This window comes from Aptenodytes patagonicus, chromosome 10, assembly GCF_965638725.1.
Source record: "Aptenodytes patagonicus chromosome 10, bAptPat1.pri.cur, whole genome shotgun sequence".
In the NCBI taxonomy this organism is placed as follows: domain Eukaryota; kingdom Metazoa; phylum Chordata; class Aves; order Sphenisciformes; family Spheniscidae; genus Aptenodytes; species Aptenodytes patagonicus.
In genome coordinates, this window is record NC_134958.1 from 21,222,275 (window position 1) to 21,248,454 (window position 26,180).

The window sequence follows — 26,180 nt, forward strand, 5'->3', positions numbered from 1 at the left end:
CTTTTTGTCTATGCAAAGGCAAAACAAAGAACTGAGAAGTGAGTATTCAGCTGATTCAGAAAGCCAGGTTCTCAATGAACTAAGCTGTGCTAGACCAGAAAATCGTAATTACCATTTACTGAAGATTATCCATACATTTAGAAAGCTACAAGACATTCATCACATGTCTAAAACGATAATAATATTTACCATTCTATTCAATTATTTCCTCAAAGGTTGCTTTTCCCACCACCACAAAATAATAATTAAAAAAAAAACATCTCATCACAGTATTCCAGGTTAAAAATGAGCTGGTTTAAGCCCGGCAAGAAGCTGTTCTCCTCCAAATACGGTTGGACTTGATGATCTTTAAGGTCTTTTCCAACCTAAATGATTCTATGATTCCACGACTCTATGAAATAGTTAGACAGAGGACAGGTTATCAAGTCCAAGCCTGAGCCCACAACAGGGTATGTTTTTAATTGGTCAAAGCAGCTTCCCCAGCTATCAAAGGAAGTCGTCGCTAAACAAGATGGTGCATTTGCTATGAGACATTCGCCACATCCATTTCAGCATGGCAAGCAACGCTGCCAACGATAACCCATTGTTCCAGGGTCCTTTAAGTCCAGGGCTGGGGGACACAGCTGGTGCTAGCCCTCGGAGACCTATGGGGTATACACAAGAGCCCTCAGCCGCTGGCTAACTCAGGAACACGGACGTGTACTTCCATCATTTTTGTTTCATTTTTGGGAGACTTGCTGAAGACTTTTCACAAACATAACTGGAAGACATGATTTAAGCGTTGCCAAATAGAAACACTGTATGTAGGTACTTTTCATAGCAGATCCTCTAACTTATTTGAGTTCTCGTTTTCTGTTGTGCTGCCCCACGGTTTCCTTTAGCACGAATTTCCCATTACCATTAGGGTGATGATTTTGCAAAAGCTTACTTCTTGTTAAGCTGACACTTCACTGAAGTCACCAGTAACGCTTTTGTACACAAAGGTGTACAGGTGTGCTTTCCACATGACAAACAACAGAAAAGCTCACAGCAGCCTGGATGCTGTCCCACATCTCTCCTAGGAGCCACGTGGTTACTTTGCCTGCCAGCTCGCACTCCCTTCCAGAAATCAACTACACAAAAGTATCAGAAGATTTAGAAAAGGAGTGTCTTTAGCTGTGAACTTGATCGTATTGTTTGCTTATTATTTCTATTCCTTCTTATGCATCTTAACATTACGTCACGGTTTATGCTGTTAAAATACGCAACATAAAAATGCAGAAACTTTGGGAGCAAATGCATTGCTGGCATCAATGGCACTGCTAGGGCACAGCCACCATAAATTAGATACCATTAAATTAGGGGCAGTGGGATGTCCAACTAACAAAGCAGAGATGATGTTCAGCAACCCTCAAGTTGCCATCCGAGCACCCAGAACCGCACATATGCTGCCAGGTCTCCCCAGTAAGAGAGGGATGCTTGCTTGGAAACACTGTGGCAGGAAAACAACATGACTTACAGGTGCCTTCTGTAGCCTATCAGTTTCCTTCCTCCACAGAAGAAAGGAAAAATTGCTTCTTGCTGCTTAAAGATAGCAGAGAAAGGAGAAAGATTGCCAAGGAGAGAACTGAAATCTGTAGCCACAAAAAACCCCAGATGTCACGATTTGAACAAAACCTTACAAGTCATTTAACTGCACCACTCCCGCGTGACTAACTGCATGACGATGTTGTGTTCTTAGTACTCTACAGTCAGGCTGGCGTTTTTTAGTAATTGTGACCAAGTATTAGAAGTTGTAGCTCTCTTATCAAATGAAAAGTAAGACAAAATTATGCTAACGTGAAGTGGATACAGGAAAATGGAGTTGAATCATAACTTTGTAAAGTTTAAAACTTCCTGAAGCGAAACCCTCCTCAGCTCTTGGAGAGGAAAAACTGCTAATGAAATGGTGTATTCCATAGGTACTTGGAAACAAATACAGTGATTATCACTGTGAGCAGAATTAACTTTCTAGAAAAACATCCTTCTCAATAGAATTTCTTTTTATTTTTATGAAACGAAGCATTAAAATGTGCTCTTCTACTTGACTGTGCTCTTCTGTTATACTGTATTTCATATTCAGATGCAATTTTCTTCGAACAACTCAGACTAAAAAGCTAATGGTTCTCTAAGGGACACTCCTTGCCTTTTCCACTATCTCACATGACCCACGGTTCCAAACTTGAACATGGCCGTTATAAACATTTGGATCTTAAAATTGTACTGTTGGTATGGGAACTATTAATGTTTCTTTTCTATTTATTTATCATTTATATAAATGTCGATTCTAATTTGTACAAACAACTAGTAACTTTATTGAAAGGAACTGAAATGTTGTGCATCTAATCTCCGTAACGACAGTATTCCATCAAACAGTTAAATCCTTTTGTTTGATGTCAGATTATTTATAACTTTGTAAAAGAAATAAGTCTTTATATTAGTAGTCCAGAGTTTCTCTTCAAAGCTAGATCTGCATTATTTCTTTGCTTCTATATAAACAGATCCCATACTGCTAGTATTTAATCAGCGGAATATGTCACCACTTAGCTCTTCTTCTGTTTTAAGGTCAAGCTCTTTTCTTTCCATTTTGCAAACTCCACTGTTGGCAAGGCTCTGAGCAAAGAATGTTCTAAATTCCTCCTAACATTTAGCAGGAATCAGAGGACCATTTCCATGCAAAAACAATGTTCCAGAATGCTACATTAAAATTTAAAAGTAAGAATTTTGTCTATTTGAAGAATTCCAGTGTTTATTTTCTTAACATCACATGTAAGCTTTCAGAGAGAAGATAACAGAGTTCAGAAATAACATTAGTCTTCCTATAAACCCCGTTATGAGCATTGTCCTTTTAGAGCTAGCTCCATGGTTTAAGCACACAGCTTCAGTAGTGCTCTGTGTATACCTAACAAAGAAAAAATTATCTGAGCAGTTTTTGTGTAATCATCCTAAACCATTTGAGCATTTAGGATAGGACGATGGCAAATACAAGCACAGCGACGCAGTAAAGATATAAAAACGTTTATCAGAAGTGATGCTAGTGGGAACTCTAGATAAAGTAGTTCTTTATACAAAGCTCTTGAAAAAAGGTCACCCAAAATGACATAACAAGTCACCTTAGTTATAAGATAACAAATGAAGTATATATAGATTACATTCAGCAATAAATAAATAAATACTATTAAACAGATATTGTAAAAGATAAGCTCCATTACAACGTGATGAGAGGAGAATGGAAACAATTCTAATATGCATTGAGGCTATTTGTGAATTTAACACACGCCCAGGCTACAGGATAAAGAGTAATCTAATGCCTGAACTAGAAAAGGTATTAAGGAAAAGTCTAACTTTAAAAATGATAGCATTTTAGCATTTAACGTATTAACATAAAAATAAACGTTTAAACATGTGAGGTTGCTCTCATGCTTAATGTTAAGCATATACTTCAGTACCTTGTTAAATTGAAGAGTATCACTGCTTTCTAGGAAATGGTAAGCTTCATAGTTTCCAATATAACGTAACAGGAGATTTATATGTTTAAGTGTTGCCCTAGTAATTTTTAACCAGAGGAGAGCATTATTATACATCAAACATATTGAGAAATACATATATTCTGTAAGCTCAAATAAAAAAACCCCATCATGCCATGTCTCAAATCCTTAGGTATTATTCTGAATAATTGATTAGAGCATCATTAGAACATGATTAGAGCTAGCCCTTGCAGCCCTGTGCTATTTTTGAAGAATCATCTTCACATTTAGATAACATCTTCAACTTCGATGATGTACCACTTGTAACTTTAAGCTGCTGCTTTGGGCATGATTCTCTACCCATTTACACAGGTGAAACTCAACTGATGTGAATGAAGAATTCTTGATTTAAAGGCTAGAGAAGAAACAGGACCTTAGTCAACAGAAGTTCAAACAGACTATTGGCAGAGGTTTCTGCCATCATCCTTGAAAAGAGCTAGTTTGGGTCAAAATCCCCAGAAGGTGTGAATAATTAAAATATTACAGTCTAAAACACAGAAAATCTTTTTGTCTCTCTCAGAGCATTCTCTCTCTTCAAAAGCAAGCATTTTCTGTCACTCTCTAAAACCCTACCTGCAAGTAAGAATTTTTATTACTAGTAGATTGTGTCTTCTGTCTTCCACAATGACTGTAAAGGGTTTGTGAAAATATCTGATCATCAACTAAAAAGACTGTACAACACTCATAAGCCATTGGACATGTAACAGAGCTGGCTGAGGAAAAGCTTCAGACAGACAGCAAGAAAATGTACTTTTCTGCCATGAAAAATGTGCTACAATGCACCCATCACTAAGGGGAGAGGAAGATGAGCAAGATTTTCCATAGTACTCACTCTGCAAGATTTAATGCATTTGATTTTTATTTTATGTTTCAGTATCACTTCAATCAAGTGTTACTTGAGCTGAACATGACGAAATGAGTTTGGGAGACTTCTTTGGGCCTCTTGCAGGCTCCCACCCTTAGAGCAGCGTCCAAGTGCTCGGAACAACTGTCAACTGCCCGAGCCCAAAGCTGCGAACACAGAGCAGGCTGGCGTCCTCTCCGCGTGGGGCCAGCGATGTTGGGGACAGTCACTGCGGGTCTGCAGAGACTTGGAAAACTTATAGTTTATGGGAGAAGTACAGGGAGTTCCCTTACACATGAGGCGAGACAGACAATAGCTCATTTCTGTGTGAAATTTAATTCTCAGGAAAAGGAGACAGGGACAGGCTGGGTCGGAACGAGGCAGAGCGAAGACAGGCGTTGTGCAAGCTTCTGCGTCCATCTCTGCCAACAGATCTCCACCGGCCAAACCCATAATATTCCAGGCCCAGGTCTTAGCTGAGAAGAAACTGCTTATTAAGCAGGATTATGCCAAACTCTGTGGTGTTTTTTCGATGTGGACCAAGGTCCACTGGGGATTAAGCTGAGACCACCAAACTCTCTTTATTCCTGACCCAGGAATAAGATTAGAACGTCGCTCTCTGGAGGTGGCATTAGCCGATTGCTCTCTCTCCCTCTCTCTTCATCGCTAAGCTTTAGTTACGGACTGTATTTTAAGGTTGTTGAAAGTACTGGCTTTTACAACACTGGGAGCTAGTTTTATTCTTTTGTGTTTACAGTTTAAGAATAAGACAATAAGATAAATCCAAGTGCATTCATTTCTCATTTTAATTCCTATACACTCTCTCTTCCTCTCCTACAGAAATCAGCCAGCCATCATGCACTGAAACTAAATACATTTGATTTCATGTTAAGTCTTTGCTCATATTAAATTACCTTCCCCACGCCCCCTCAAAAAAAGAAAAAGAAAAAGAAAAAGGAAAAAATAATGGGATGCATTTTGGAATGTTAGAAATACAATTAAAATGTGACGTGTGAAATATGCAGTCCCGCATGCTCCTGTTGGATTTTATTTACTTTGTCATAGATCGCTCTTAAAAAAGAAAAAGTTGATGGGTAAGCTCAAATAACAACAAAGGCGTCTGACAAATTACCTAAGAGGCATCCCCACTTTTCACCCACTGCCTAGATAAGAATGCCATCTTTTGTGAAGATATTGGTTCACTTAAGTGAATTTATGTGGTCTGAGTATGTAAGGCTGATAGAGAAAAAGCATACATTACAGATCTGTTTTAATTTACTCCATTTTAACTTGGGAAGTTTAATCCTTAGGGGATTTTTTGTTCACAAGCTGAAGTGCTCCTAAATGGTAGTCAAGACTACAACTTCACATGAATCACTCACTTGCCAAAATCAGCTATTCCACAAAATTTACCAGGCATATTTTTTGTTCAAACCTGTAAAGCTTTAAAAGGTTGTGGGGTTTGGGTTTTTTTTTTTTTTTTAAAGGTTTAAAGAACCTTTAAAGAACCACAACTGCAACATGAAATCCATACTCCTAAAAATCCCTCCTCTGAAAAGAAACTAACAAAATCAGAATTAAGTAATTTCAGGTGCTATTTACTTACAAATATGGACATTAACTATACGGTAACTACCAACTCCTGCATCTTTACTCTTGTGTTGTATTTTCAAAAACTCCACCTACCAGATCAAAATTGTTCCAGTCACTCCATAGCCCCAAAAGCAACGTAAATAATGAAAGTTTAATGATGGCCTCTAGTAAACAACCCATATGGAAACTCTACATAATATTTTTATAACCATTCTTCCAAATTTTCCTGTCAACTTCTGATTTTCACAGTTTTTCCATTTTAAAAGTATTTTTCTTTCTTCACGCTAACACTAGAGGAAACTGGCCACATACTGAAACTCAATACGCACTAACACTGTCAAAAGCACAAAATAATCTCCCTACAGAAGGCAACATTTCATCTAAAGTCACTTTGTAAGTGTCCCTTACAACCTAGCAGTACTTGTCACCATAGTCAGGATAAATGTCATATACATACATGTACATGATATACACTTGCTGTGGGATAAAGTGTACTGCTATTTTATGACAGAAGTAAGACTTGCCACATGAAAAAAAATGCTAAAAAGTAAGAAAATATAACTATAAGCCAATCATTAAGGAGAAAAAAAAAAGAGGAAAGACAATCTCAGTACGAGGCCTTTCTTAGGGACTATCTACCGTGTTTTCTTTCTGCTGGAAATGAGTAATAAATTTCATGAACCTTTCAGAACTGTGCCTATCATACAATATTTTAATTTCTTTGAACATTATATTTATACCTGTGATACTGCTGTGTGATGTTTTCTATTTTAAGGCAAGAGAAATTCCTCTCCCAAAATATCCTGTAATCTTACTGTTCCTTATTCCTTTAACTGGAGCAAGCTGGTATGCCCGAAACATGTTTTGCGATAAATTTTCCACATCTATATAGCACGGGTAAATTTCTAGTAAGTGAATGGTACTATTAAATCTAATTCCACGTGCTTCTAATTTCAACATATGGATTATTAGATATTAACATTTCAATTATTTGTAAGTTTACAATAAGAATAATGTACCCTTCTTACAGACACGACTGTCTAGGGATAAAAGGTTTGGAGTGACAGAGAAATAAGCTAGTTGGACTTATGCAATTGAAAGACAAATTTTGGGGGATGGAATGGGAACGGTCTGTGTATCCAATTTTTTCCAATTGCATTGGTTACTCTAAGAGAAATTCTTACTTCTATCTACAAACCCTAATTTTGTAATTAATTTTTTCAAAAGCTGCATACGCTTTTCCCTAGCTCCTTCACAGAGATTTTGTTTTGCAATCTGTATCCTACGTATCCCAAAAGTTAGCGAGATTCTTCTAGAGCACTCTAAATACAGTGTGTGTCAAAGACTGAAAGAACAAAAGCTATTTTTATTTAAATAAATGCATAGCAAGACAAATGAACGATACAACTTCTTTTGGAGCCTGTCAGGCAAGATCCTGAGTCTCAGGGTCTGATTTGTGATGACCTTTCATATGAAAAATATTCACTAACTGCAATGAATACGGAAGGATTTTTATTCCCAATACAGCAATGTGAAAGACACCAAATCGTCTGTCATTCATGTTAATTTAATTATGGGACCACATTCAATTATCCAATATAATATGCAAATGAAGTGTGTTGATAGCACATGCTAATTATATTCATTATAATAATTAAATCAAACAATGAAAGGGAATAAAAATGTAAAGAAATAGAAGGATATTTTTAATTAACAACAATTTTAATTAGAAACTGTAATCCTATACTCTGATATAGTATGATTGGCTTATTAAAAGATTGGACATTATTTTTATTACGCAGTTTAGTTTTACACGTCTATTCTTAGTATCATGGGACCTGTTTTCCTATGTTAATAGATTAAATGGTGGCCAAACCAGAGAATCAGTTTCCTTGATCATACTTCATGCAAAGCAGATGCCTAATAAAGCCGAGCTCTGCTACAGCGTGATTACAGAATCCCGTCTCATGAAACGCAGGCTGTCTAACTCTATAGTAAACAAAAGTTCACGTGCCGATACAAAACAGACAGTGCAGTTTAGGTTTGACTAATGATGTTAAAGCATTTAAAATATTAAAGAAACGCTCTTTGCTTTTTGAAATTTTCAGTTTCATAACTGATTTATTTCTTCAGTGACAGCACTGCCCTGAAAAAGCTTTACGAATGGTAAAACAAAACATGAAAAAAGGAAAGGAATATTACTAATATATTATATGTGGGCAGAGTCAGCAAAATCATAGTCTTTTTAAAGTAAACAGAGCAAGCACTATCAAAACACTTAGGAATGCGTTCCTTAGGAATCCATTGTCCTCATCGCTCCTCGACAGAATCACTTGGGCCTGGACCAGAAGCCAACCGTGGCGAAAACGCTCACTGGGACCCCAGCCACTGTCTCTGCATGCGAGTAGGACCCATCTTATTTGGGGCTCCTGGAAACTGCAGTGAAATATGAATCTCGAAGCTATACGAGAGAAAAGAACTTTCCTTTTTCATTTGCCACTCAACTAACTATAAAGACTTTTACAGATAGTGTAATAAAACCAGACAAACCTGTATTACATTAAATGATTGGCATATGATGCTCTTGGAAGATTTGCTTCTATGAATGTGAAATATTTAGGAAATTGCCCTTTTATTATTTTGACTGCATAATGGTAATAATTCATTTACTTAAATCACAGTCCTACTACAGAAGGTCAATGTTGAGGTTGACAGGCTGTAAAATTTCCTTTTTAGAAATCTATCTATTCTCCAAACTGGGAAACTGCAGATTTTTTGAATAATTAATGCCTTTTTTTCTTTATTCCAGTAGGCCCTTTTGGATATTTATCTGTTGATGTGGGTAGACAAAGGAGTCACAAAAGGCACAGCGAAAACTCCAAACAACTACTTGTTCTTTTTTTTTTTTTTTTTAGTTGAAAGGAATGAAAACATACAAAGGTTTGTAATAAGGAATACAAATTTAGGGAGGAAAAGATTTATTTAAACTACAAACATTTCAAAACAAATGTACATTTGACTGCAAGAATAATGTGAATCTGCTTTGAAATAGGTCAGTTATTGACTCCTTTAAAGTTTGTTCAAATAGTAATGGAAATTTGTTTTCATAGCTCCTCTGGTGTATCTATTTTTACTATGCAGTTCTTTCCAGGAGTTCAAGCCTACTATTTGAAAGCTTTCACTGTGAGACCAATTGTTTGTTTTTAGTAGGACTCTGCAGACGATCAACAATGAGAGAAAAAATTGGAAGCTCATAACATAATAAAAAATTAAACCATAACTGAATTAATAGAAAGCACTTCCCTTTTCATGAAAGGCATCGTATCTTTTTTGGAAGTCACAACACTAACAGCACCTGAAAATAACGACCGTACGCAAGTCTCACTGCCTGCCTAGTAATGAAAGGCAAAATACTTCCTTCTACTAAAAAAAAACCTTCCCTGCATTTTGCAAGTACCTGAATGAGCAATGCTTCAGTTTTTCAAAATGTTTTTTTAAACAAAAAACCCCAAACCAAAATGCCACTTCCTCAGCTAAAAGCTTATAAAATAGGAATATCAGAAATTAAATAAAAAGTTAAGCACGTCATGACATCTCTTGAGACAGTACCACCAAAGCAAACCACCGTAAAAGACTGCTTTTAGTGTATGAAAAGTACTAACATACCGCGGTTGTTTAACCAAAGACCTAAACTTGACTCTAAGGGCTGCAGAAGCTACCTTTTAATCTTGAAAATTAACTCAGTCTGGGGGTAGATTAGTGATGGCACATGACCTCAACCCCAAGTGCACATGCTGAAGACTCCAAGACACTGCAAAATCACCAGCTGGGAAGCATGCCCACAGACAAACGCGTTTTGCACACACTTGGTCTCTTGACTGCCTGCCGGCAGCCACCATAGCCAGCTGCTGCCATGGCACGGAGCCTGCTCGCCACGGTCGGACCCTCGCCCCAGGGCACGAGCGCTAAACAGCGGCAGGCACTACAGACTACTAGAACTGACATCGCTGGTAGGAAATCCCTCTTCTGCGCTATTCCTGGCACATTTATAGTTGCAAGTCCTCCATGCAATGAATCACATCTGTTTATACTTGTGTGCCAGAAAATAAATTTTTAAACTGCAGAGAAAAGACAACATTGTTTGCTGGCACTTCTGGATGCCAGCACGACCCGTTGTGTAGCAGTGGGAATCAGAAAATGGCAGCAATATCACATGGATTTTCAAAACAACCATGTTAAAAAGTGTTGCCCACAGTCAGCTCCAGATCCCAAGTGGGATTTGATTGCACAGGGTAGGAAGGCTGCAGGATCCTCCCTCCAGCTTTGGCCGAAGCCACAGAAACATTACTATATAATTACATTATATAATTGTATAATATTTCTGACAATATGGTCAGCTTTAAGATAATATAATGTTCCAATTATAGTCAACAACTGTAAGAACATTATCGGACAGCTTTTCTCTAAGCCTTTGCTGCCAAGTTGTAACACTTTTCTTCTGCTCTTTAGCTTAACTGAGGGGTCTAAGCTCCTCATCCTGAACCCCCACCCCAAAAGTTGAACAAAAACAGGAACCAACTGTCACAAGTATGGAGAGAGAACAAAACAAGTAACTTCACAAATATAGCGTTCAACTGAATCATACCAAAGATGTAGGCACCATAATGCAGTTTCTACACATCCGGAGTCAGGTTCACGTACTCAAAAATAAAGAGCAAGTGCCAACTTCTGCCCTGCCCAATACACCCTGGGAGACTACATATAAGCTGAGGAAACTGGGAGACTTTTAAGACTAAAGTATTCACAATAGTTTTGAAGTTTTGTGTCTGGGTTATTTTATAAGCTATTCTTACTAGTATGAGATGTCACAGAGTTCACTGGCAAAAGTGGACGACAATCAAGGAAGCTAGAGAGGGATTTCCACTGAGTGTTTTACTACTAAAAACATGCAAGGAAAAGAATGGCTTAAACTTAAATGAGCGCTCTGGCTACCAGGGAGGTGGCTACATTGGCATCTGAGGACATGCCTTCATGGCAGACCAGTTTAGTTGGCTTTAAAAGGGTTTAACTTGGGTACCACAGCCATCTGATCAAGTTGATGTGAAGTTAACTTTAAATTAAAAATACCAGTTGCTAAGTATATCTCGGCAGCGAGTAAGGCTACTTAAAATCAATGCAATGTCAGCATCATTGTTCGCGTAAGAACACGGAGTTTCCTTCTGGCCACATAATATTAACGTTTTTGTGTTAAGATGCAACTTCAGCTTCTATTTTGCGAACACATATTTGTGCCTGTAGGAACGTTGAGGGGATTAGTTTTCTTGAGGGATCCATGACTAAATGTGCACTTGGTAACTTCTGATCCCATTTTCCATTTGCCTTACCTGATTATCTGTGTTGTTTACAGTAAAATAGCCCACACAAATAATGACTTCGTGTAGCAATCCTTCACAGGTATGCTGGGAGCAGTACCACAGCAGAGAGCTGATAATATGCCGGAATGCAAGGGACAGTCCTTCAGCACCCACAATAGACTGAAAAAAAGGCCAAGAAACAGAAATTACAGTCTAGCAGTATGTTACAGAAATTGTGTGAATTACGTATACATCAATTGCACACACCCCCCCTTTTTTTTTTTTTTTTTTTGCAAAGTATAGACTATGTTCTTTGTTGCGATGACTTTGGAGGAGGACAGACTCAGCTCTCTTCTTTCAGTAACTTATCGTTTACAACTGGACTATAAGAATAAATTCAAATTTTAGAGGGACACAGGAAAAACTGGATTCTGCTTAGTTGACATTCAGTGTAGCATTAGGTTGACCATTTCATTTGACATACGTTACACGTTCCAGGAAAACTTAATGCTAATAATATTTCTTAGTAATAAGCAAAGGAAACCAAACCATCTTCATGTCTGCAAAAAAGCAAAATGCATTTCTCATTAATAACTCACGCTCTGAATGGAATACAAAGATTAATAACAAATAATGACTTTTCAAACATTCAAAAAAGTTAGAAACATCCAAAAGGAGAGAACACTCAGCTGCAAAGCTTCTTGGGACGCTTTTTAAAAGTAGGCAAATTGCTGTAACGCGGAGATTCAGAATTAGATTTTATCTGCACAGCCTACAGCCTCTATTTAATAAACATGTCAAACAGACAGAACGACACAAGGTCAAAGGGGAAAACTAAAGCACAAGGAATGAGCATGACAGTCTACTAACTCTCATGAAACAGCAGTGCAGACCTGTGACAAAATCTCTTTCATTTGAGAGTTTTCTTGATTGTATACCTTGTAGCCTGTGTTAAGTACATATACATAAATCCCAGTCTGCAGTATAGTTTAGTTTTAGCATACTCCAAATCTACCCAGCAAAAGTGGAATCCTTGACAATTAAACCAGGCTCAGCTGAGGTTCCATCTTGAACCTCAAGCGTTCTGGTAAGTTAGTATATGTTCAAAACTTAACGCACAATGCAGCCACCGTTTACTGCTTTACATCATGTAAATGCCATATTCTTAGGTCCACCCTTATTTAATTAGTGCTGTCCAACACATGCTGTGACCTAGCACTCTGGGTTTAACCTTCCCTGATAACAACAGGTCAAAGGGCACCTGAGTTTGTGTATAAAAGTTAAACTAATTTTTCAAGGAAACTATGCTTCCTTTTTAGCCAGAATTAATATCAGCTCAGGATCCTGCGTTGTTTCTCACTACCATCTTTCAATTGTTTAGACTGTCAAATTAAATGAAATATATACCCATGAGCCATCTGTGCTAATACAAACTCTAGAATACCAGACCTCTTCTGTTAATCAAAAAACCCTATTCTATAGACCTACTATTACGTGATAAAACTATTCCTCAGAGATAATAATCAGACAGTACATAAACTACGCCTTTTCCTTCTGCTGTCTGCTAGCCTGCTACAGTCCACAAGGTCAGAATGGACAGTAAACTGCCTCAGGTGTATGTTGATTTTTTAACATTACAGAAACAAATCACATTAATACATTGAAAGGGATAGTGGCTGAGACTACACAAGCGTGTCTGTCCATCACAAACAATATTATGCCTACAATTCAGTAAGACAGCTAAGCGGTTACTTCCTGAGCGGAGCCTGCATCGATGAATCGAACGAAATAATTCACACTGGTTAGTTTTCTACCACCCTTTATGCAATAGTTACTATCTTGCACCATTTTATGTAGAACCAACTAATGCAGATCACGGGACTTGGGAATTAACGCTGATGGTTTGTTATAAATGCTCAGATATAATGGTAGTTGGTAGAGGGATAAATACAGACAGTGTAAGTGGAAGCTTACATTTTAAAAATCAATAGTGGTTTCTTGAGGTATCAGTGGGACAGCCCTTCGGCCACTGCACTTTGCTATAGCCCCCCTATAAGCAGTAACTGTCCCAATTCAAGTCTTACGCTCTGGTATATACCTGTAATAATTACAGCAACAAATAAAACATCCAGTCTCAAACCAAGAGCTACTGAACAAGCTGTAGAAGAGAACTACTTTGATGCACCCTGATTTACAGAAAGAAATGGGAGTTAATGGTTTGTGTAAGAGTTGTTTTACATGAAACTCCAATAAATATACTGTTTCTGTGCCCTGTAAAAAAAACCCTGACTGGACTGGATCCTCCAACTACATCTAGACAGATGAATGTTGCTACATGCAAATTGCTTGTTGCCGTTATCAGAGATACTAGGTGTACTAAAAATCAAAGTCAAGAAATAGGAACTGAAGGAGCCTTATACCTTATACTAAATTCTTTACTCGTGCAAAGCTCTTGCTGAGTTTAATGCATTTCAGATGGCGTGTGGTACAACTTATATACAAATTACATATTAAATGAAACAGAGACCTATTCTGATGAACTGTATAAGATTAATGCTGCTAGGCATGTTTTGCAAAGCAATGCTTTTTGACAGGTGTTTTATATTAACAACACAACAGCTTTGACAATTTATCTGAGAAATACACCAGTATTTGTATTTTCTTTGTATGGCAAAATGATTCATTTACACTAGAAAACTGTTCACAGAAGAAGGTAAGAAAAGACATCTTCTCAAGACTCAAAATGTGATCTTTTTGAGTTTTTTTCGTGAATAAAAATTATGAAAAGTTAAATCTCCAATTTTTGGCCAATAAAATTTTAGTTGGATTAAAAAAAAAATTGGTATCAAGTGATTTTCAGTTTCAGTTGTACAATCTTAATGCAAGTGGCCACTGAAAGCACTGAAAAATGTAAATTGTGGTTATAATATAAGCAAGTCCTTTCACATTAGAAAAACCGTTATTTCGTGCTTTTGACCAAGATTTTTTTTACATTTTGGGGGCTTATTAAATATAAAAAGTACTGTGCTAAAAGTGAGGTTTTTTGAATAGAAGAAATAATGGATTGGATTCAGCATTTTGCATAGTCCAAATTTTCACTTTTTGCTTAAATTCATTTGCCATAGCTATACAGTGGAAATAACAATAATTAGCAGTTTTAAGCATGAAAAAACCCTAAACATCTAATCGTGAAAGTTCCTTCAATAACTAAGATCTTAAAGACAAAATTTAGTCCAAAAGTATATGCAATAATTAACATTTCCACACTAAGCAAAAGTTTTAAAACATCTTTTACCTGAAAGGCAGGCAGATCCAGAACAGCAAAACTATTGAAGAAACGTAAACTCTGAATGGCAACCTGGATTGTGTTCGCTGCATAGCTGTCTTTCGGACTTGTTGTGTTTGGATCTGAAATTGTCCCATGAAAAAGAACACAGTACAGCATATGCAAGACTCCAACCAGATCCGTAGACTGAAGAACTGCTGTTAGTCCTGTGGGGTCCTGATGTGTATTGTCAAATATGTTCCAAGATCTGTCAAAGAAACATTAAGCCGTCTGAGGAGGAGACCAGCACCCAGTGAGAACACTTGCCCAGGACGCAGTACTTGTAACAAGCCAAATGTCAGAAAACTAGCAAACTGCTGAAAAAGAAAAAACCTGATGCCTAATGTGTCAAGAAACCACAACATTTCCAGCAAATACTTTCAATAATCTGGGCACTGTCCCATGCTCTCTTTAATTGCAGTGCAGCTGTATCTTTAAATATCTTTCTCCACATACTGGTTGGTGTCTTTGCTCCCAAAACGGGTTCACGATACCAGCGTGAGACCATGCAGAAATTCAACAGCTTTAAAGTCGGAAGCCTGGGGGCACTTTAGGGACTCCATGCAAGCTCTGTCTCAGGTCAGTAGCCTACACCCATCTTTCTTTCTTGCAACAGCAGCCAGCAGAGGTGGGAGAACTCCCTGGAGCCTCTCACTGCCTCAGTGACGGGCTGCAGGCACTGGAACAAACTGCCTACCTAAGTGGCAAAATAAGTTACCAGGACCAGATGATCTTAATCAAGTCGTTCTGCAGGAATTTAAGAATGAAGTGGTTGAGCAGTTAACAAAACACGCTACTTCTTATTTCAGTCACATGTTGTTATGGGAGACTGTACGGTAGCAAAGCATAGATAAGTATGAAATGCTCGAGACAAACCAGCACAGCTTGTGCAAACGGAAACTAGGTTTCTTTGGTATCTTTTGGGTGTGCACGTAAAATAATGGAGAAGGTTTTTGGCTATCTAGGATATCAGGACAGATGGGTAAATAACTCAGGATGCCCTTTCCCTTCTCACATTCAAACTTTCATAATCCCTTCATGATTTGTACTGTTTCTTTTTTTTCACAGTATTAATCATCCAGAAGATGACGCAGGACAGTCACTACTAAGGAAGACTAAGATTGTCACTACTCTGGAGGTTAAACAATGCGTAGAAGGCAGGCAAATACAAAATAAAGCACACAAAATAATTCAAGAAGTTTTATATACTCTGAGTTCTGATTCAAACCCATCATGTAAATGACTTAACTTCATTATGGAAATACATTTAGTCTATACTGGCAATCAAAGGAAACACTAAAATATTAAGATACAGTGAACAGTAAGACTGAAAATATGGTACATCAAAATCTGGTCTTTACCTCATCTACTATGATTCCATTTAAAAAAAAAAGGAAAAAGAAAAAAAGAAATGTGTCAACATCAAAAGAGACTACAAAGATTGAGTCTACATATTTTTTTTTTTTAAATTAAGGAAAATATGACAGGTGATATGTGAAAATGTTAAAAAAGGACAAATTAGATGAGGGTATCTTGCCCTTTTGTAACAACTAAAAGCAAAGGAAGTGGGAAAGCAGTGGAAACAAGAACCACTTTCTAAAACAATCTGTAACTGAAGACCTCAGTTGAATACAGAAACGACTGGACACTCAGAGGGCTCAGAATATTCCTGTTAACCAGAATCAATCAAGGAGCTTTTCCTTGACTAGAATGGCTCTAAATGATCTTTTCAGTATCTGCATCAGAAGCACCTTGCACCACTCTGTTACACACATTGCTCTGCTCCAGTGAAGTTTCCAACACAGACCCTAGGTAGGCTGACTAATCCTGCTTTTTGTGATACAGACGCTTGTCTTCAATGGAGCAACTAAACCACAAATTCAGCAACTACCAGGTTCTGGCAATCATCATCTTGTTCTGTCATTTTCACATTTCCTAGTGAAGCAAAAAAGTGGGTAAGAAAGCACCACCTCACCCAATAACAATGTCTGTCAAGAAGAATTTCTATTTGTAACAGTACACCGTTGCTTCCTTGGACCAAAGAGAAGGAGAGAGAAACAGGCAGAGCAGGATAACAAACCTGCATTCTCCACGTCCCAAAGAACACCCTCGTACTGGGCTAACCTCAAATATCGCTTAAATATTTAAAGAGAAGAAAGAACAACAGTTATGTTAAACACCATCTTCGCAGTTATAATAGCAAACTTCAAAGCTAGTATCTATGCATTTTCTTGTGTATACAATTCTGTAGGGTAGCATGAGTGGGCACTAAAAACATGAGCAAGGCTGATGACCAGGTCTTTCTGATACCGCAAACTCCTGTTGTGCCCCCGAGCAGGGACCGCTTAGCGGCTGGGTGGGGACAGAGTGTGCACAGCTACTGCGAGGAGGCTGACATGCTGCAGGTGAAGGAGGGGAGATTTAGGAGGCTTAGGAAGGTTATTTTAGCACTCAGACTATGAAGTATCTCTGCACCCGTTTCACAGCCTTTGAGCGGTCCTCTCGCAGCTGTATCTGCCCTGAGCCCAGGTGAATACGATAGGGACAGTATTTGGGATTCTACACAACTTACTGTACTAGCACCCATCTGCTTCCATCACTGTCCGCCCACTTATTTACATTCAGAAAACAGATGACCCACTTCTGCTTTTTATCAGTCAGATTACACGTGTAAGGAATGATCTTATCTGAAATTAGCATTTATGGGTACCATTTCTTTCCAAGTTCTTTCTATTTACAGTCTGTGAATGTTCGACGTTACTGAAAAAGCTTTTAAGTACAGCATCCTCTGCTGCTACCTCAAGGATTTGTGTCCCGGTCCTATTTCAGCGATACCTATGCTGTACAAAAAACACACGAGACTGCATAATTGATTACTTCATAAATCTTTCAAAGAAGCAATCAGATCTTTAGGTAAGACACACAGCAGTAACAAAAGCAACATAGCTGTGCCTATTTTCCAGTACCTGTGTTGTTGCACAAGTGACTCTATTACCACCAGTCACCACCACAACTCTGCCAGTCTGCAGTCAGCCATTCGTAGAGAGTCAGACTGAGATGAACGTGTCTGAGTTCATTGTACAGGTTCCAAAAACAGGGTGGTTTTTCAACATTGTGATAGCCAACTGAACTCCTAACAATCCTTAAAGAAACTGTGCCACAAAACTGGCCACGACAGTGCTTCAGAAGGCCACCGGCGTTGGATTCTCTCAAAACACATGTAATAACATTCGAAAGACAAGCTGAAGTAAATTTAAAATTGATGCCACTTACCTGCTGCAAAAGAAGAACCACAGTCAGCTTGTGGTTTGTAGCACTCATAACGATCCTAACATCTACTCCATAAAGAATAAAAAAAGTGGAAAAAATACCAGAGCTCTAAGTGTGTTTTGGGTGGGGCTACGCTGCACAACAATTTATGGCATTACTTTCCTTTTCCTACGCATGGAATCCATGCCCAAAATCTTCATTTCGAAGCTCTGTGGTCTTTAAGTGAGTGTGTTTGAATGGAGTCAGCAGAGACACTTCCTGAGCCATCACCTGGCCTTGCCAGCGGTGCCTTTATACAGATCCCTGCTGCATAGTTAAGTCGCGCTGGCACGTGAACCCGGCTGCAAGCGAGGAACGAACCTGGATGGCTGCAAAAGGAGGGCGAGCTAACACAGCTCTGGGACCACCTCTGCGCATTTCCACAACTTTGGTTTGTGTATCTGTGGACTCCTTAGTATTCCTCACTTTAAAATAGTTTCTGATGGCCAATTATTTATTTTGCAGTATGCAGTAGCCAAAATGTGCTGTCACTTAACTACACTCAAGTAACTAGAATGTTTATTTCCACAGTATCACATGAGAGCACAGCTCCTTTTGCCAACTAGTATTTCTTAATTTTAATCTTAGCGTTTTCAACAGTACAGAACAGAAAAAACCACTCACGGTCAAATGATAACCCCAAATTAATTACTGTATATGATACCTCACAGAATTTTTGGTGACTATATGCGATGAGAAGATTGACCAATTTTACCTAAGGTTAAAGTTAGCCTGCTTTCAACTCTCACTCCATCATTATTTTTAAACAATTCCATATGAAAAAGCTTACATTGCTGGATGAAATCCTTTTACCATTTTGTGCTGCTCTGGAGCAGTGAATGAATCAAAATATACATAAAAAAGTCAATTGTAAAATAACTCAAAATGCAAGCATTATTTTTTTCACAGAAAAGACCAGGAATTTTAAAGTTATACCACAGGACAAAGCTGTAAAAAAAAAATAAAAATAAAATTGTCTGCTAGGTTTGGTGGATTGAAGGAACCGTTAGAAACTTTTATTTTTGATGTTGCCTGTATTACAGTTAATGCGTATATGAACAGGCCACTGGCTCCTGTTGGTTTTAACTGTCAGTTATAATCACTTTAAGCCTAAATGTTTACCATAAAAAGGTAAAAGACGTTATTCATACTGGTTGTGGGCTTTAAAGTAGAACAAAATGTATATGAGATGTTGGAAAATAAAGCGTGAACCTTTACGTGTGCTGCTTTGAGTGACTTTGGTCAAGTCTGTACAACAGTGGATTTCATACATTTAGCAGATTTTTAGTCCACCTCAAGTGTAAGCCCAGTGAAAATTCAGTGGTAACTGTCAGGACACAGACCGAAGTAAAAACCCATAAAAACCCTAATATCGTAAGATGACGCCATCATACAAGAAACCTAGGTTTCACGTAACTAAAGATAAGAGAGGAGATTCCTGTGGATGTACCTCCTTTTAATTCTCCTATTTAAAGAAGCTTACTCTCTGTGTCTGTAACAGCTGCCAAAGTGAAATAGTCAGTATGGACAAAACCCCTTCAACTAATCACTGAAGGGAAGCAAGGCTTACCGGATTTTTTACATTGGCTTATATAGCTGGGAAAACAGATAGGCTTTCAAACTTTACCAAGTCTCTATATTTAACACAGAAAAACAGGCAAATATTTATATTACGGTCAAACAACCTGCAGGATCTTAAAAAGAAAAGTTTAATGAAATACAGGGAATTTTCATTATGGGTTGCCATTATGATTTTCAGCTTCTGCCATCAAGGAGTCTCAGGAATTGGTATGAGGTTTATGACTTACAAAAAAGGTTTAAGAATTTAAAAATGTGGATATATCCTAAACAGCGGTACTTCATTGCTTAAAATACACCACTATTTATTAAAAACAGGAATTCAATACAGCTTGATGAGAAACAGCATACTCTGCAGAACAAGTATAAAACTACAATTTCTCCAAGCTTCAATATGAGCAAACTGTTTATATCTGAAAATATATTGTTTTAAAAACTGACTGAGCTAACAAGCAGGCAAGCCTCTCTGAGGGTATACATTATAATGTTTGTATATTTGAAATATATACCCCTGATTAAAAACATGGAGCCAAATGGAAACATGAGTTTTCAAAAGGCTTAGAATATAATCTGTTGGGGTTTTTATTATTAGGATTTAAAAACTATAATCTGTACTTTTTGCTTCTAAATTATTTTATTTAGAAAGAGATGTCAAAATAAAGAGGCAAAATAATAATAAAAGAAGTATAAAGAAGTATTTAGCACCTGTAAGACCTTGTTATAATTCACACTGTCAAGCTGGGAATCACAGTACTGTGTAAAAGTGATGCTTTGAAACCTCTTAGTAATTTCAAGAACGAGTTTCAGTTAGTTTACAGTACTTGCTGGATCTGCTGTCCCTTGGAAGTGGTGAGAAGCACAACCAGCTTTCAGGCAGACTTGCATCTGATTCGCCATCCGGCAGCCAAAACAGACATTATCTTAATTACTGTAATAAAACTGGAAACAGACCAGCCTACTTCCTTGCGTATCTGGGACACGACAGTCGCTATTTTCCTGGATCAAACCCTATATATCTGCAGCTTTCCACCGCTGCAGCTTGTAATCCACAACTTCATTAGCTGTTGACACAGATTTATACGTATTCCACTACTGTTTTGAGATAACATACAGCAGTAACAATTTAGCTACTGTACTGCTATGACATTCTGTTTTCCTAGATTAATGAGGGAGCTTGCAGACGTTTCTTACATCAAGAAAACAGCAAAATTTTGAAAAAGTTGACATCCCAAGAAGCTACATGATTTGAGGGACTATTATTTGCAATATTCTCCTTATGCACAACTCACTTCCCTCCTTGTGTCTGTGTTATTGTTAGTCCACTGTACTGCTCTTAGGGAGAAAGTTCTTCCTTAGTGATTAACCCTTACACTGCACTACTGCTGACAGTTTCCTCCTGCTTGTTTGCATTAACTCTGTGGTTAATGTGAATTTCTTCATTCATACTAATGGGCAAAAACGAAATGAGGCATTAACAATAGTCCTCCATAGAGTAACAACTAAACTTCTTGGACAGAGATCTTAGTTCCAGAGACTATATAGGGAAAAAAGGGATATAGATTTGATGAACACTGGGCAGTACAGGAAAAGACAGGAACATAAGCAAGATCCTTGCTATGCTGATGAAGGATTTGCCGTATATTTTCTTACTTAGTCTCCACTCCTGCTTTTAGGGAAGGGTGAGCTGGGGCAGCACGGCCATATTTTTATTAACACTCCCTGGATTCCATGCCTGCTCATTGTTTTCTGTCTTGTGTTTACAAGCCAAGCATGCTCCATATGTGTATTCAGGACTCAAGGGCTCAAAATAGGCCTTGTATCTCTCATAGTTACAACAATAAACTCTGGAAAACAAGGCTATCGTCCTGAACATTGCTACTGGACATCTGGAATTGGACACAAATTGCAAGACAGATTTATGTGGCTGTATAAACCACTGTTATTCTGTATAAAGTCTATTTAATATTTTGCTTTATTTCAGGTTAATAAAAATGTCTGTTTTCAATTCTGGCTACTGTTACCCTTAATGGTGAGCAAAAAACAGTTAAGCATTATCATGGCCACAATTTTCAAGCCTGAGTATCAAATGTCAGGTTCATCTTTTGCTCAGCAAACAGAGATAGCTCAATATTCAGACGTGCTACATTTTATGATTTCTCACTACATACAATAAGGGACAATACCCTATTTTCAGCTCTCATACATTTTTTTTTTTAACTCATCAGGGAGAAAGGAGCTCTCACCTCCATTGCTAGCAATGGATGCAACACAACCTTCTAGTTGGAGGTCTCTAGTCACCCTCACTGATTCTCACTGTGTAACACATGAGGGTATAAAAATTACCAAAACAAGGTTCACGTGGGGCTACAAGTTATTAATGTTGTCAACAAATGATCTTTTATACGTATCACAGAGTGTTTGGAAAATGTGCTATTACATCCACAGCAAAACTTCAATTAAAAGAATCAATCTAGCATTTATTAGCCAGTACCAAAAATGATCATTTGAGAAGTAAGATCAATATCAAAGTTAAATCTTTTTAAAGACCTTGACCATTAATGAAAAGAAAATCCCTCTCTTATAATAAGATATGTTTATAACGTATGTTCAGAATGGATTCCCTCATTTCAGTAACTTTTTATGATGTTAAAATTGAGAATCTCCAATTTATGTTTCTACATTAGCAAGACTTTCCTTTATTGTATCTAACTCCATGATTTTGGACGTTTTTTCCCTAAGTCTACCATGGGAATAAAAAAAGTATCTTAGTTTATGTCTTAAAATTTTATCATCTACATTATATCAACCATAGTCCTCATTTAATACTTAATGCTGAGATACATGTATGATACAATTGGAGGCTATTCTCTAATAATCATTATTGTTGTGACGTCTTGCCTGATGCAGAGGTACGTGCAGGGAGGTACTTGACTGAGATCTCTTCCCTGCCTATAAAATTGTTTTCCATGACGTAATTGTCCAAATAAACACTGGGTATCAATTCGGAGCTTGCTTTAGAAACATTCTGCTAAATTTGGGAGTTTTATGAAATGTTCTTGTGAGGAAGACAGGAAAGTCTGGATTGACAGCTCTTCCTACATCAGAGCTCCAGAAATGGCCTAACATGCTTTGTACCTACAGGACAGGATCTCTTAATTGTTTAAAACTTGAGTTAGAACGTTTCACTTCTGGCCCTCTGGGGATATCGCAGATTACAGTTGCAGTAACGTTCATAACAGCCTGGTGGTGTCTGAAAGCAAAGGAGGAGGATCACGCGGCGCTTGGCCATTTCTAGCTCATAAAGGATTTCATTGTTGCAGGCACCGTGGATGGTTTGAGAGCCCTGAGGTGGTCCCGGTGTGTTAGCCACCCAGCGTCTACTGTCCTACCAGCTTCCCACTATGCCACTCAGTGGCGCAGCATGCTAAGATCTGCACACAGTATAAAGAGCACTGTATAAAAATACTCTAATGCATTTAATATGGAATGACAACTTTTTATATGACAAATAACAGCCTGAAACAGTTCTATCAGGAAAAACAAATTAATTTTGTGCCCGCCACGATCACTATCAAGGAGCATAAAGAAGTTTCCAACCCGGAAACATTCTATATAGGAGGATATATCAAAAGAACAATTCAAAATTGCTCTTGCAACAATGGTGAAAGCCTGATATTATTTTGGCAAAACTTCTTTTCATGCTACAGTGTCAGAGCACTGGTAGTACTTACTAGAACTTTTTCCTCTCAGTAACAACTTCAAAAGTTTTATGATCAGAGTGGTTAGTTACTCTGATGTACAGAGGAGTATAATACGGCATGTTTGTTTGGTGCTCAAGCATGTATCAACTGAGTTGGAGAATGAGAAATGCCAGATTCTGACTGAATAGGCTGCGTTGCCTCCTACTACTATTTACCACGAATGAAAGAGGCATCTGTATTTCTCACAAAGAGAGGCCACCTTTTGTGCTGTAGATCATGTATCACACAACGTGTATTACTGTATTGTGACGTATTTAAGAATTCAATACATTTGAGCTCTGTTTCTGCCACCTTAATCTGTGTTTGGCAATACCTTTTTCCATTTAAATCACCTTGAATACTAAGGACTTCTGTAACACGACAGAATTACACTCTGCATTCACTTCTTAAAGGAGAGCGGGCTCAGGTGATGAAAGACATTTAATTTAAACTGCCCTTCTAGTCAGTTACACCAAAGCTTTTGATCTAAAAGTGAAAGACAACAGTGCTGAAATCTCAAGTTCATTCCTCTCGTTTCTTTTCATGCTCAAATGAAGAATCCAACCTGGAAATCGAGAACAATCAGCACCTTTGGATAAAATCAAAAGCATTGCTGCTATATGCAAGTAGTAAGATCAGATACTTCTTGGTGTAACTGTTAAGAAAAATGCTCAACCCTCCAAAATTATTATTCTGCTACAAAGCACAGATGTTCCTGGAAGAAGTACTTGCACAGTGCTGTATTATTTTGGGGTGCAAAGATCTCTATTACTTGGGTGAAGCGTGTGCCTGCTTCAGAAATTGCAAATATTATATTACTCACTCTTGTAGCTAGAACTATTATTCCACTAACAGAAGGGTAATTTTTTTTTTTTTTTTTTTTTTTTTTTTACTATGCATTCGACTTTTGGCAGCGCTGTCCTGGAATGTAAAATGCCAAGTTGGCAGCTTTCAGAAAGGGAAATTTCATTAAGTTGGGATGGTCTCTTTGGGCTCATATTTCTTGCAGTTCTTTTTCCGTATGCCTGTGTCCCTGTGTTACCAGCAACAGCTCTTACCTGCAGCTTTGTTTCTTATTTTATGTTTTATTAACTCTAGTTTTTCAACCCTAGCATCATTTTTCCCTTCAGGAATTTATTGTGAAGTTCCGCCAGCCTTGTCTTTTCCTGAAACGTGTAACAGTCTAACGGTGGTAGGTTCTAGTACGTGCCCCCCAACAGTTCTGAAATTTTGACTCTGACAGTGTCAGGCTGTCCTACGCTGTAGGTTACAGAAGTCCAGATTTGCTGGCAGACACATACCTCATGCTCACTCCCCACAACCCTGATTAGGTTACGATAATTAACATTTGGCGTTGGAAAATTCCCTGACAAATCTAGTAATACTTTTCTTTACAGAAAATGTAATTCCCTTACTGACAGTGGTATTTTAAAGAACTAGGCTGCTCTAGAGACAAATCAATTAAGAGTTGATGTTCGCCGATAATAAAATACCTCTTGAAGTCCTTAGGACTGGACACTTAAAATTAGAAGTGATAAAACCCTCTCTGTAATGATGAGTAAAGGAGATAAAGTTTGCAATTCTGATAAATGACTTACAAGAATCAAGACTCAGTGCAGGTAACTAATTACAGTTCAATGGTGAAAGGGTGAGCAAAGTGAATTTCCTGCACTGTTTCTTTACCGGTTATTACTGTGTGACTAAGAACAGTTCCGTTTAACAGCCTCGTCAGAATGCTCGCTTCCGTGAATGCGGTGCTGGCACAGGGTTACAACGGCTGCTGCCTGATGAACACATGTAGAGACGACAGACCAAGTGCACCTACCTTCCATTGACAGCAAAACATAGTTGACATATTCCATGCAACACTGCTGTGGCATTTTGTAGAAAAGTTGCTATTTTGGGATTCTCATCAACAGGGCCTTGAACGGAGAGGAAACAGCAACACAGCTTGTCTATCAACCCTATGTTCACCACATAACTAGAAACAGAGGAAAAACTGTATTAAAAAAATAGTCCCATGGCAGTTTTGGTAACTTTGCAAAGGAAGTAACTTCTGCTTCTCTACTATCAAACCATACAAAATGCAGGTTGTGATTACTTAAATATTCTTTCTGAAAGGGTTCAATAAAACAATTCAAATTACAATAACTTCAGATCTGGCTCTCTGTAACTATCAGTAGTTTTTGTTAAGATATCTGTCTGTTGTAGGATAATTTGTATTATACTGTAGAAGAAAGATGAGTGTAAATGTTTATTTTACCATACTCCTAGAAGGACAATGGAATTTTGCCATAGTTAAATGATTTATAATAATCTTGATAGCTCTGCAACAGCACAATTTCTTTTTAGCATGAAGAGATAAACTTTGTAGAACACACTAATTCAAGAAGACAATGATGTTACCCAGATAACTTTTTATTGCAATATGTATATCATAGCAACTACTGCCCAGTTGTTGGGGTTTTTTTTCCTTTTTAAAATACATGCAACAGTTAAGAGAATAATAGAACAGGCAGGCAACAACCTTCTACCATCAGTATAGAAGGATCAGGATCAGAAAGCCTCCTCAGGAGCTCAACCAAAACTCGACGCAAAGAAAACCACGCTAGTGACTTTTTTTTTTAAACTGAAAACTCCTCTTTCTTTTTTTATTATCAGAGTAGATCAGATCATCATTGCTGCATCGGATCACTACTGCTGAAGTTTCTTCTTTAAATTCTAATAGCTTGGAAACCTACGCCAAAAATTTTGCTGTTTGTCCCTGTGCCAAGATCTCTCTGTCCACACCAGGTTTTTCCATACTTTGATCATTATCAACTCCACTTAAACTGTGCACACAGATAATTTTTTTTTTCCTTCCATGTCACTTTGCTGATATCAACTAACTTC

At 37.8% G+C, this 26,180-nt stretch overlaps 1 protein-coding gene across 1 annotated transcript in view; it reads right to left on the reverse strand.

Annotated features, from left to right (window-relative positions):
- SCAPER (S-phase cyclin A associated protein in the ER) overlaps positions 1-26,180 on the reverse strand; it is a 170,569-nt gene that overhangs the window by 10,691 nt on the left and 133,698 nt on the right. The window contains exons 27-29 of the mRNA XM_076348457.1: positions 25,114-25,269; positions 14,632-14,869; positions 11,367-11,516 (exon numbers count right to left, since the gene is read on the reverse strand). Coding sequence (XP_076204572.1) covers positions 11,367-11,516; positions 14,632-14,869; positions 25,114-25,269 — 544 coding nt within the window. The remainder of the gene's footprint in view (positions 1-11,366; positions 11,517-14,631; positions 14,870-25,113; positions 25,270-26,180) is intronic.